Genomic DNA, 13,291 nt, shown 5'->3' on the forward strand with positions numbered 1-13,291 from the left:
AAATATCAAATGATGGGCTAAAACTGCAATAGAAAACAAAACAACACTGTATTTCTCTAATGGCAACAATTTTAAAGTGGAAAAATATTTGGAACAGTATTAAAATGAAATAAAAATTCAGTAATTGTATATAGGATTAACACGATATAAAGAAAAAGTGAGAGAACTCCAAGATCTAAATAAATGAAGAGACAGTTGCTTCATTAGACTCCATTCTTTGATCAATTCTTTCCATGCTGAAGCAAGCTTATCAAGAACCATGAGCAGGGTAGGCAGATGAAGACCGATCAGGTAGCAGCCCACATTACCAACTCCACAGTTGCCCTGACTTTCAAATAGGCTCAGACATCAGGTACACACATATAAACACACTAAGGTCAACAAGACAGTACATTTTAAATTTAATTTGAGACTAATGGTAAGATTTTTATCACCAGACTAATAGTCTACGTCATGAAATTTATAAATATTGGTTAAAATCCAGGAAACTCTCAAAAGTAACAGAAAAATGAATCTACAGGTTAACAACAAAATATATACTAAGAAAGTAAGAAATAAAAGGAAAAAAAAACAATGTAGACAACCTTTTAGGACTCACTGAAGTTGGTTGCATCTGGGAATAAAGGCAGGACCTTGTGTGTGAAGGCTGGAGAAAACATTTAATTCAAAACAATTCTCTCTTCTACCTTCAATGATTTCACATTTCATCACTATCTTTCGGGATAAGGTCAAACATAATCAAAGCAATCTCACTTCCTCCTCCTCGGGCAGAAGGGCTAAGCAGTCAGACACAGGTGCGCTTAACTCTGTACTGTAAGACCATGAATCAGAACCAGCTCACCCTGTGTACCCATGCTGTTGCAAATGTATCGAAATCTGCACAGCAACCCTTCTGGATGTACCTTGTGCTCCACAATTCTACATGCATTTTCGGTCCTATCTATGTCACTTGGGATCTCTTTAATGCAAACGAAATGTTCCAATTATCTTTATCTGTATTATCTGTCATAGTGCTGAATCAAAGTGTCACCTGGAATTTATAAACTATAAGAACCTGGATGCACCCAGAAAAATGAAAATGGCTTTCCTGTAATACTCCAACAAAACAACAGTATGTCTAGAGAGATATTTCATATTTTATACCACTAGAACTTAACACCACATGCTACACCCTAGTCATAGTTTAAATAGGAACGGAACCCATAGACTCCTGGTTCAATGGGAGTTGCAGCCTTGTTGAAGTAGGTATGGCCTTGTTAGAGGAACCGTGTCCCCGTGAAGAGGGGGTTTGAGGTATCATATGCTCAAGCTAGGCCTACTGGGGCCGTCTTGCCCAGCTGCCTGTGAATGTAAAACTCTTAGCTTCTTCTCCAGCACCATGTCTGCCTATATGTCATGCTTCCTGCATAACAAGAATGGGCTGACCTCTGAAACTGTAGGTCAGCTCCAACAAAATACTTTCCTTATAAAAGTTGCCATGGTCATAGTGTCTCTTGTCATAGAAACTCTAAGACAGGAGGCTCTCATTTCTGTACAACATTCACATGTGGAAAAATATCCCTAAAGAGAAGTTTCAAGAAGGAAGACCTACTCACACAGTACATATCAAAATCTGACAAGAAAAAATGTTTCCTGAGTTTTTTATAATTTTGATGTTTCTAAACAAGCTTTTCCATTTTGACTATATACAGTAACTTAAAAAGCAAAAACAAAACAAAACAAAAATCTAGGGGCTGGGGAGATGGCTCAGCGGTTAAGAGCACCGGCTGCTTTTCCAGAAGGTCCCGAGTTCAATTCCCTGCAACCACATGGTGGTTCACAACCATCTATCATGAGAACTGGTGCCCTCTTCTGGTGTGCAGGTATACATGCAAAGAGAATACTGTATAAATAAGTAATAAATAAATAAATAAATCTTTTGAAAAAAGTTTTAAAAAACACTGGTATACATCAAATACAAATAAAAAAAACCAACAAAATCAAAGATATCTTCTATTTCTATAAGAGATTCACTACAAACTATATTCTTTTCTCTCCTATATACCACATTCTACCTTTGGTTAATATAAATCTTGAAATTATGCTTCCAATATTTCTTTAAAAAATGATAAAGAGAACATAAGGGCATTAACTTCACCCAGGAAAATGCTTTAATAAAGGACCCTAACTAAGCTACTTTAAAAGTAAAAGTGACGCTGGGTGTGGCAGAACATGGCTTTGATCCCAGGACCAGGAGTCAGAGACACAGAGATCTCTTACTTTGAGGCCAGTCTATAGTGAGTTTCTGGACAGCCAGGCATATGTAACAAAAGCCGGTCCCAAAACCAACCAATGAACCAAACAACCAACCAATGAACCAAAGAGCGGGCAGTCTCAAAGATAGCCAAAAATATTTTTAGAAATATACCCCTATAAAACAACAAGATTTATCTACTATGGACAAATTTCCATTTTAGATTTACTGTTCTGAAGCTTATCTTGAGGATGCTGATGCACACACAAGTGTGTGAACAGGTGTGCCTACGCCTATGCATGTGCATAGAGACCAGAGATCAATGTCAGCTCATCCTCCAAGATTGGTCTCCACCTGACTTTTTGGATATAGGGCCTCTCTCTGCAGCTGGAGCTCACTGACTGGCTAGAAGGCCTGGCCATCAATCCCAATGAGAAAGCCTGTCATCTGGCTCAGCTGGTTAAAGAATCCACAGCCAACAGTGTGCCTGTGAGCTCAATCCTTGGAAACCAAATAAGGGGAAAGAAAGAACTGCCTGCCATGAAGTGTTATGGCCCTCCCACGGAAGCAAGCAAACGATGGCCCTAGTTACCTCATTTCTTTCTCCTGGTGCTGGGATTATTGAAGAACGTCACGACCAGGCCTTCTATTCAAAATTCTCTTGACTGATGGTCTAAATCACAAAACTTAATTTTCTAACAGCTCTGAAAGCTGGAAGTACAAGACTCCTACTGTGTACACCAAAAGCCCAGGTGCAAAAATGGAAGGACAAACAGAAACTTGCTTTGATTTCTGAGGCAAAGCATCCTATGTAGCCTAGGCAGTCCAGCCTCGAGTGGTGGGATTATAGGAGGCGGCACCATCACTAGCCCTGTGTGTGTATGTACGCGCGTGCATATTGTTTTTTCTTTAAAGGTTTTAAAGACAGAATTGTCCTACCTAACCATGGAAGGCAAAGAACAAACAATCCTTAGGCACCAGTCTTCAAATGGTAGGAATAAAGGGTGTATATCTGGAAACCCAATTTTTAAGCTAGTGATTGCTCTAAACAAACTGCATTTATGGATGGTGGTAAACGTAAACACTGCTGCTAAGCCTTAGTTCTTCTCAGATAAGAATCAACATAAATATATTAATGTTCCCTGTAAAAAAAAAAAAAAAGAAAAAAGAAAAAGGCAACCCCAGCAGCAAAGAAATGTACTATTGTCTAAAAATCCAGCAGTTATCCTGAGTATGTTGAGAGTAAACAGTGGGTCAGGAACTTTTACCTCACTCTGCACTGTAAATCCACTAATCCGATGTTTTGGGTGTGAGCCTAGCCTTTAGTGTGAGCCATTTTTCCAGCCTAGTCACTAATCTTAAAGGAATATATGAAGAGAAATTAGAACATCAGTGTGCATACTGTTGCTGTTCCCAGCTGCAGTACAATTAAGTTTCTCCTCATGGCATAAAGATTCCAAATAGCACTAGAAAAAAAGCTGCATTCACTAGTGAGTACTGAGGACACATTCTTGTTTAAGCACAATCCATGACAGATGAGGCTGGTCAAGCATCCTGATTGTAAAAGGGGGACTGAAAAGACATCTACTTAATACTGACAAAAAAACAAGCAGACTAGAATAACTTAAAACAGTAACAAAGAAAACCAAAAAAGTATCCGTTTGAATTTTTAAGAGAAAAAGAAAACAAACAAACAAACACAGAATAAGTAAAACCTTCCATGTGCCAGCTGTAAGGGCTATGCCACTGCTCAGCTTACCTCGAGGAGAAGAAGGGTCTCCTGTTCTGTCCACTCCCTTCCGGCACTAGCACCTTTACTCTACAAAACAAAGTCCAATATGATTTATTTGTCACAAATGCATACAGATGGGGCTCAAAAGAAATTTCCTACAGCTCACAGAATTGTGTTATCCAGACCACCAAGAGGAATCCTTGATCTTAACCATCTCTCCAGCCCAATAATAATTTTCCTACTTTGATTCCTCTAAATCATTGAAAAACTTTAATGTATAAAAACAAATTTCCAGTCTGTAACTTCCTTGTTCCGATAAAGCTTCTCAATGTAAATGAGAGGACTTTTTTTGTATGTGAGTTACATGCCCATAGTAAAAGCAGAGTCATGTTTTGCTAGGCCTCTAGAGCATTCATTTTATAACCTCTAAAATACCTGATAATTTGCAGAACAGAAAACAAAACTAACTCATGTAATTATCCCTAACGGGTTTTTTTGTTTTGTTTTGTTTTTGTGGTACACAGGAATGAACCTACAAAAATGGGCATGGTAGACAAGTGCAGTCTCACAGAGGTAAAACCTTAGCCCTAGTGGACAGTATTATTAAAAGATGCACTACAATTCACAACATACTGCTAACACACACTTAGAAGTATCTTAACACAAAGGAACTTCTTAACCACCCCCAATCAGACTGAGAAACAAAACTTTAAAGATGATCTGACTTCAGAAGAAACCAAACACAAGAAAGCCCTGGGCAATCACACAACCTAGACACTGATAACTCTGACGGGCAGGCCTCAGCAACCATCTCTCCACATGGCTCACAGCAACACGTTTCCTCTCTTAACAACAGGAGCCTATGAAAGGTACACTGGGGGCTTGGAAATAGATATAGCAGGTGAATTCTGTATGGTTTGTTTCTCCGATATTTACTGAGGCATGATTAAAAAACATCTTACAAAAATCTCTCCCCTTAGGCAGATAAAAATTTATTCTAGTCATGTAAAAAAAAAAAAACCAAAAAAACTGCAAAAGGACAACAGATATGGTTCAATGCTCAAGGGCACTTACACAATGGGATAAAACAGATTACAGATTAAGGAATATGTCCACTTCTGACTTCTAGGGATACCAGGTATTCAAGTATAGCCTAAATAAGCAACAGAATGCAGGAAAAACATTTGCTCGCTCACTCGCACATAACACTTACACTCCACAAAACAAAAGCTTTTTTTCCCTAAAAATGGCGAAAAGGGCTCATGAGACCCCTTAGCGCTAAGAGCTCTGGCTGTTTTTCAGAAGGCCCATGACCAACGTGGCAGCTCTCAGCCATCTGTGATTATAGTTTGGGGATCTGACATCCTCCCTGGGCTTTTGTGGTCACTATACACAGATGTACAGCCAAAACAGGCATACATAAAAGGCAAAATAAACTTCAGAATTAATGTTATCACAGTTACTCAGGAGGCAGAGCTGGGGGATCTCTGTGAGTCTGAGGCCAGACAGAGAAACCCTGTCTCAAGAAACAAAAACAAGAAAGAAGTAAAACCAATGGGACGTGGTGGTACATGCCCTTAATTCCAAAGTTCAGGACTCTGAATTCAAAGCCAGCCTGGTCTACACGGTTCCAGGACACCCAGATATGTAAAGAGAAAATATCTTAAAAAAAAAAAAAAAATTAAAAACTGCAAAGCATTCTTTAAGTATTAATTAGTTTGATAGCAAACAAAAGTATCCAGCATTTTTGCCCTTACATTTATTGGCTCTATAGTTGTTTCTATTTTTTAGTTTCTTTTCCGTTTATGTGTATCAGTGTTTTTTGCTTTGTTTTGATTTGGGTTTTTGGTCTGTTGAGACAGGGCTTCTCTGTGTAACCTTCGCTGTTCAGGACTTGCCCTATAGACCAGCCTCACCGACTGCTGGGATTACAAGTGTGCACCACCACATGCGGACTGTACATCTGTGTTTGGGCTTCGTGTGTTTATGTTTACCATGTGCACACCTGGTATCCAGAGAGGCCAGAAGGGGGTGTTGGATCCCCTAGAGCCACAGTTATGGATGGCTGACTACCACGTGAGTGTGTAGAGTAAGTTCAGGACATCTACAAGGGGAGCACAGTAAGTGCTTTTAGACACTGAACCATCTCTTACATTGGTAGTCTCTAACTCAAGATGCGCTAAGTGCTGGGAACGGTTTTGTTTTATACTATTACATTGCTTGAACAAACCAAAAATTATAATTGGATATCTATGTCTATCTTTACATGCGTCTCAATTTCTGGAAGGGTCTTTGTACACTGGAATTATTTGAGTGTAAGGCCATTCTGGTGTTGACTATTTCTAAATTCTTTCAATTTTTATTTTATATATTTTGATGTTTTTAAAATAGCATATACACATATATGTATGTAAGTATGTACTTATGGGTGTGTGTGAAATCTAAAAATATTGTGCCTTCTCAATTATCCTTTTTTATCACCAGGAAATATGTTGAAATAACCTCATCTGCTGTCTATCTATGCTAACATCGACAGTTCGCCAGCTCTGAGGCGTGTGCAGGTATATCCTCTTGTTTTATAGTTACTTGAGTTTATGCTCTACACTCAAGTTTCTGGAAAACACTGTTGTCCTTGATTTTTTTTTTTTTTAAATCCAAGTTGACAATTTTGCTGTTTCAATGAAGTATTAAAACTGTATGGAAAAAAATAAAAATGTATGTAAGAGAAGGGCTAAAGAGATAGATCAACAGTTAAGATTACTGGTTGCTTTTCTAAAGGACCCCAGTTCCACAATTAGCACTCAAAAAGCACCTCACAACCATCTGTAAATCTTTGGCTCCGGAGGATTTAACGCCCTCTTCTGGATTCATAGAGCACTACATGCAAATGGCGCACAAATATACACATAAGAAAAACGTTTATAAATACTAAAACACCATCTGCAGGCCAGGATCAACAGTGGCGCCCTGGCCTGGCTTGGGGACTGGAGTGGGAAGAAATGAGAGCACACGTGATTGCTTGTTATTGCCTGTTATCTCTTCTTCATAAAATGTTCCTTGTATTGTAACCTTCTGTGTGGGAGTAAGATTTCTTTTCTGTTCTGGAAAACGCTCTCGGGGCAGGCATGTGGCACATGCAACCCCAGCACTAAGGAGGAAGAGGCAGAGTGGATCTTTGTGAATTCGAAGTTCACCTGCTCTACCAAGTGAGTCCAGGACAGCCAAGGCTACACAGAGAAACCCTGTTTTGAAACTGACCAACTTCAAACTGTTACATATCCTGCCTTTTATCAAACTTGCCTTTATCCTCCTCTGTGCTAAGAGTGTTAGTCACCATAAGGTCATGTCTTTATTGTTGGAGATATATACTATCTCCTAGTTAATCATATTTCTTTAAATAGCTGTGTTAAGACTTAGAACATTGACTTACAATTTGTCAATCTACTTGCAATTAATTTTTTCAATTTCCTATAAAATGTAGGAATATTTTCATAGAGCATGAGGGAAACACTCTAAGGAGAACTATCTAAAGAAAGTGAAAACTTAAACTTTCTGGGTAATTCAGAAAGGCAGGGTGGTTTGGGATAGGGTCCTGCTGAGCCACTGCTGACTTATGTTTGGTCTATCTGGGTTCATTTCTTTTACTACAGAGGAACTTCATGTATTTTGCTAATAGCAATTTCTACACTTTCAAACATCTAGAAACATCTTGTTTTTACGCCACTGATGACTTAATACAGGTTTCAAAATGTATTTATATTAATTTACACTATAATAATATTTGTTCTTTGACTTCTATCATTGATGTTATAACATCTGCCAGTTTTGAATCAAAGCAGATGCTGAGACTCATAACCAAACCTTGGGCAGTGTGCAGGGAATCATATCAAAGAAGGGGGAGTTAGTAAGACCTGGAGAGAACAGGAACTCCACAAGGACCAAATATATCTGGGCACAGGGGTCTTTTTTGAGACTGATTCTCCAACCAAGGACCATGCATTGATATAACCTAGAACCCCTGCTTGGACATAGGCCATGGCAACTCAGTATTCAAGTGGGTTCCCTAGTAAGGGGAAAAGGGACTGTCTCTGACATGAACTCAGGGCTAGCTCCTTAACCTCCCCACCCTCTGCAACCCCAAGGGAGGAGCAGCCTTGCTAGGCCACAGAGGAGGACACTGCAGCCAGTCCTGATGAGAACTGATAAGCTAGGGTCAAATAGAAGGGGAGGAGGACATCTCCTATCAGTGGACTTAGAGAAGGGCAGGGAGGAGATGAGGGAGGGAGGGAATGAGGGAGGGGGCTACAGCTGGGATACAAAGTAAATAAACTGTAATTAATATAAAATATATAAATTTAATTTTAAAAAATCTGCCAGTTTTATTATGGCTTTAAAGTCAATTTCTTTTGTTAACCATATATTTATCCTCCTCACTTTATTTTAATCAGTTTGTAAAACTGTACTGATTTATTTTTGAGAGGCATATTATGCGTGTGCATTCATCAGTGAGGGTCAGAGGACAACCTTGGGTGTGGGCCCTCAGTTTACACCTTGTTTTTGGCAATATCCCTTTTACTGTATGCCTCTGTGCTGACTACTCCAGCCTTCTGGACCTGCAAGCTTCACAAGGATAATCCTGTCTTCTGCCTTCTTGTTGCAAGAAGGTGACAACATATCCAGCTTTCATGTGTGCGATGGGGATCTGAATTCAGGTTTTCAGGCTTGGTTCCAAGTACTACTAAGTACAGAGCTGCTTTCATCTGTTTTTTGCTTATTTGTCTGTTTTTGTTTTTCCCCCAAGACAGGGTTTCTCTGAGTAGTCTTGGATGTCCTGGATGCACTCTATAGACAAGGCTGGCCTCAAACTCACAGAGATCCACCTGTGTCTGTCCCTCAGAGTGCTGGGATTACAGGTGTGCACCACCATGCCCAGCTCTAGCCTCTGAATATGCTTTTATTAGTTCTACAACAGTGTTAGCCATTATATAGTCAACTTATCAATCAAATTCCTCCACTTTTTTTTTCCTACATTGATATAAATTATTTTGACTGTTGACATGTTTCTTTGTTCTCATTGTTTTGTCCTTTCTTCACCATTATCCGGTTGATTTTCTTTTTAGTGCTTCAGTGACTAAACTCAGCTTTCAGGTAGGTCACTAATGTGTTCTGTTATCTGAATGGTCTGTTCAATCAATACAAAAGATTACAACGTTATTACAGGATTCTTACTATACATTCTACTTTACTTTTCAAATTGTGCTATCCTCGAAAATACTGTCTGGTTATTTTAAAATAGCCATCTGCTAATCATAAGTGATTGTTGAAATGCATCAAACTGAAGCAGAAACCTTGCTGGCTCCTATGAGAGACTAGCTTTGTTCTAAGAAAAAGAAGACATGAGAGCGGTTGGTCCTTGTGGGCTTAAAAAAGTTTACCTTTGCCAGTGTTTTCTTGGAGTAAATGTCAGTTCGAAGACCAAAGTTCTGCAAATCAATTGGCTTTTCCTTGTTCTTCTCAGGAAAATTTAACATCTGTTGAGCAGCAGGGACCTATGCAGCATACAAATGACAAAATGACTGTATTAACCTAGTAAAAAAATTCAAGGGGACAGAAGTTTTAAACTCAAGGGGCAGAAGTTTTTAAGTAACTAAACACTGGCTCTTCACGGTGGTGCGCCCCTTGAACAGCAGCATTTGGGAGGCAGAGTTCAACATCAGCCTGGTGAGTTCCAGGACAGTCAGAACTACATAGTGAGACTGTTTCAAAAAAGAAATCAGAAGAACAAAGAAAAAGAAACCACTTTTGGTCAAGTTTCTATAAACACATAATAATAACAACAACAAACAGTAAGTATGCATTCATAGTAAACTGTAAAATCAACATGAAAAGATAAATATTTCTGGTGCTCCCTTAAGTAAGAGAAGACAGGCAATTTTTCAGCTAATATGATATATTCTCTTTCACAATGAAGAGGAAATACAGTGTGAACACCCTATTATTAGTTTGGAACATTATCTTTCCAGAACAATGCATGTCTACTTCTGAAATCATTAGTTAAGTTATTAAGGTTTGAAAATGAACATTTCCAAGATAGACTGAATGACAAGTATGTGTATTATCTGCTTATTTACTAGACATTGGTGGCAAAGGGATAAAGAGGTAAAGATTAACAAAAAATTCTGTAATTTCAAAAGAGAAGGTGGCACAATATTACCTTAAATATTATATATACATATTGTTATGGACAATACTGACATTTGGAAAAATAAAAAAAAAACAAAAGATAAACAATCCCAAAACTATCTGCTAAGAAGCAGCACTAAGAGAATTATCCTATCACTAGAATGAATACTGTTCCCAGTTATCAGGCAGACCTCCGCTATCACTAACCTACCTGTGGTGAGCGAAGATGTAGAGGCACAAGCCCTGAGGGTGTATCAGCTAGCACATTGAAGTGAGGAGTAGGAGGAGGGCCCATTGCCATGGGTCGACTCTCTGGATCAACTTGGTAGTTAACAAGACCCCACTGTTCTAAGAAGGCATGAACCCTGAAAGATAAAATGTTCCATACATTACAACTGAATGAACCAATCTATTCTGCAAACCTGTAGTCATGCAATTAACAAAACAGAATGAAGAAAGCATGTTCTCTGCAGGTCAAAACCCAGCTAAGAATCTTGGTGCTGTTTTAGGGAGAATATACAACCTCAAAACTGAGTACAATGTCAAGAAATTCAAATAATATCTGTGGGTTGTTTGTTCTGTTTTCTATTTTTGGTGGTACTACTGTGTAGCTCTGCACTTCACTACAGAGAGCAGGCTGGCCTTGAGGGCACCAACTTCCGCCTGCCTGTCTCCCAAGGGCTGGGACTGAAGGTGTGTAGTCATCAAGTAATAGTTTCAGTCACAGAAAATAGAAAACAAGTGCTCATTTAAATTCACGATGAAAGCACTCATTTTCTGACTCAATTCAAGAGAAAGAAATCCAAATTTAAACTTTGTCCTGGGATGGTCTATACACTCCCTACCTAAATCTCTTGTCATATAACCTGACCATAACAAAATGTATGAACTATGCAACACAGGTTACCAAAATGAGTATTACAGTAGAGAATCACTATGAGTGTAGTGAAGAAGGCATTGGTTAAACTGGTCAGATGAAGGAAAGCTCTTTCCGGAAACCAGACTCTGTCTCCTGGCATCCCTGTCAGGCTGCTCCTAACTGCCTGCAGCTCCTGCTCCAGGAGAGTTGGTACACTCCTCTGGACCTCAAGCTCGCCCTTGGCCCACATGATCCGTGTAAACAAAAATGTCAAAAATCTTAAGTTCAAAATTGGCTAAAGAACAGCAGTGCATCTATAGTACAGGATCCAGGTCAAACATGTTACCTCATCACAGCACACACATCTCCAGTCAGGTTTCTCCGACAAGCAGTGCTGGTTAAATATTCTTGGGGGTTTAGACGGTATGTGTCAATCATAAAATTCCGATATGCCAAGTATCTAAAAATCAAGGGCGAAATTTATAAGGTAGATTTCCATCTTTTGGATAAAATATTCCCAAACCCAAAACTAACAGTTTTTGACAAGACTAAGGAAAAACAAAACAAAAAACAGAAGACAGCAATATAAAACATCAACAACACTGGTATCGTACTAACAGTTCACACAAATTCAGAGCCAATAAGATAGAAAACAAGTGTTGGCTGCTAAGCAGTGTTCTCCACACTGTACGTGAGGCGGCTCACCTCACACTCCAAATCTCTGTCAAAAAAGGCCCATCATTCTGTTCACACGTGAGTAGTGACACACTGAGCACAGCAGGAGCCACCTCCCCTCCAGGGTGGGAGGTGAGTGTGGGCAGGGCTCAACACATCTAGGATATGTGCTCTCAAGTTCTGGTCACACTCACTTTCCACCCAACACTTGCTCTGACACAGCATTATGCCTTCACGGGCAATCTGAACACTCAAGAGAGACTTGGCCAGACAAACAATCACAGAGATCAACTTCTGGACACAGAATTTTAAAATAAATAAATTAATGACAGGAAAGAAAAATTAGGACTCTAAGTCACAGCGGCTTCCACAGCACGGTGAAGTGTTTCTACCACAGATGCTTTTTAAAAATGTGTTAAGGATCACGACCTCTAACAACAATTTTTTGCATACAAGCAAAAAGAAAGTCTGAGAAAACTTGAGGAAAGCTACGTAAGAGCAAAAAGCCTAGTGAACAAGCATGGCTAGACAAAAATGACTCAATTTACCAGATGAAAAAGGCTAAAATAGAAAAGCCTAATATAAAGAGATGACTCGCCAAATCCTTAAGTGTTTAAAAACATGGAAAAAACAATCCAGGTTTTTGAAGTCCAACCTGGATTCAGGTAATGCTAACAGTGGTGTTATTAGAAGGTTAGTACTATTTCTGACATCAAAGCACAGAATCTCAAACTGACATGAAAAAGTACAACCAGACTATATTAATAAGTTTTCTATGTTGTACTATGCGCTTTACATAGAAAACTATGTAAGCTGGTTCTCCCCTAAAACATGGTTAAATAGTGGTTATTTTGGCAGTACACACATGCAATGAAAATAGATTATGTTCTAAGAAAGGACAGCTGTGAATTAATTGTAGAGTTTTGAGAGAAAGGCTGGGCATGGTTGTGCATATCTTTGATCCCAGCATTCAGGAAACAGAGGAAGGCAGATCACTGTGAATTCTAGGCTGAGCTGGCCTATATAGTATGACCCTAAATTGAAATAAAAATAAAGGAAACAAACAACAACAACAAAAAAACAAGTTTCCAGAAATATATAACAACTGGTCATAAGGAAAAGATATACTTCCTGGTAAGCAAATGGCGTCCAGTTTTTTCTAATTCTAGTGCAAAACCCAATGCTTTAGAAATTTAACTCAATTCAAATGCAGCTTTTAACTAATTTATCAGAGACAGATTCTATTCCCTACCAGATCATTATAATGCATGCAAATCCTAACACACAGAGACAATGAAAAGCTATTATGACAGCTGGGCAACGGTGGCCCATGACTTTAATCACAGTACTTGGGAGGCAGAAGCTGCCAGATCTCTGAGTTAGAGGCCAGCCTTATCTACAGAGTGAGATCCAGGATGGCCAATGCTATACAGATAAACTGTCTTGGACCTCCCTGACCCCCCCCCCCCCAAAAAAAAAAAGGCCCCACTCAGAACAAAACAAAGCTATTATGACAAACCTCTACTAAACACCCATTTACTAAATTAAAAATATAAGTGCTAGAACTGACAAATATAATCAGAAGTTTAGGAAGAAAACCTACAAATTC

The 13,291-nt window shown here is 39.0% G+C and overlaps 1 protein-coding gene across 4 annotated transcripts in view; it reads right to left on the bottom strand.

Annotated features, from left to right (window-relative positions):
• Smarcc1 (SWI/SNF related, matrix associated, actin dependent regulator of chromatin subfamily c member 1) overlaps positions 1-13,291 on the bottom strand; it is a 107,353-nt gene that overhangs the window by 48,835 nt on the left and 45,227 nt on the right. For all 4 annotated transcript variants that reach the window (XM_060385227.1, XM_060385226.1, XM_060385225.1 and 1 more), the window contains 4 exons: positions 11,354-11,467; positions 10,360-10,513; positions 9,401-9,514; positions 3,993-4,052 (listed from right to left, as the gene is read on the bottom strand). In XM_060385227.1, the coding sequence (XP_060241210.1) occupies positions 3,993-4,052; positions 9,401-9,514; positions 10,360-10,513; positions 11,354-11,467 (442 nt within the window). The remainder of the gene's footprint in view (positions 1-3,992; positions 4,053-9,400; positions 9,515-10,359; positions 10,514-11,353; positions 11,468-13,291) is intronic.

Source organism: Meriones unguiculatus, chromosome 6, assembly GCF_030254825.1.
Source record: "Meriones unguiculatus strain TT.TT164.6M chromosome 6, Bangor_MerUng_6.1, whole genome shotgun sequence".
NCBI lineage: Eukaryota > Metazoa > Chordata > Mammalia > Rodentia > Muridae > Meriones > Meriones unguiculatus.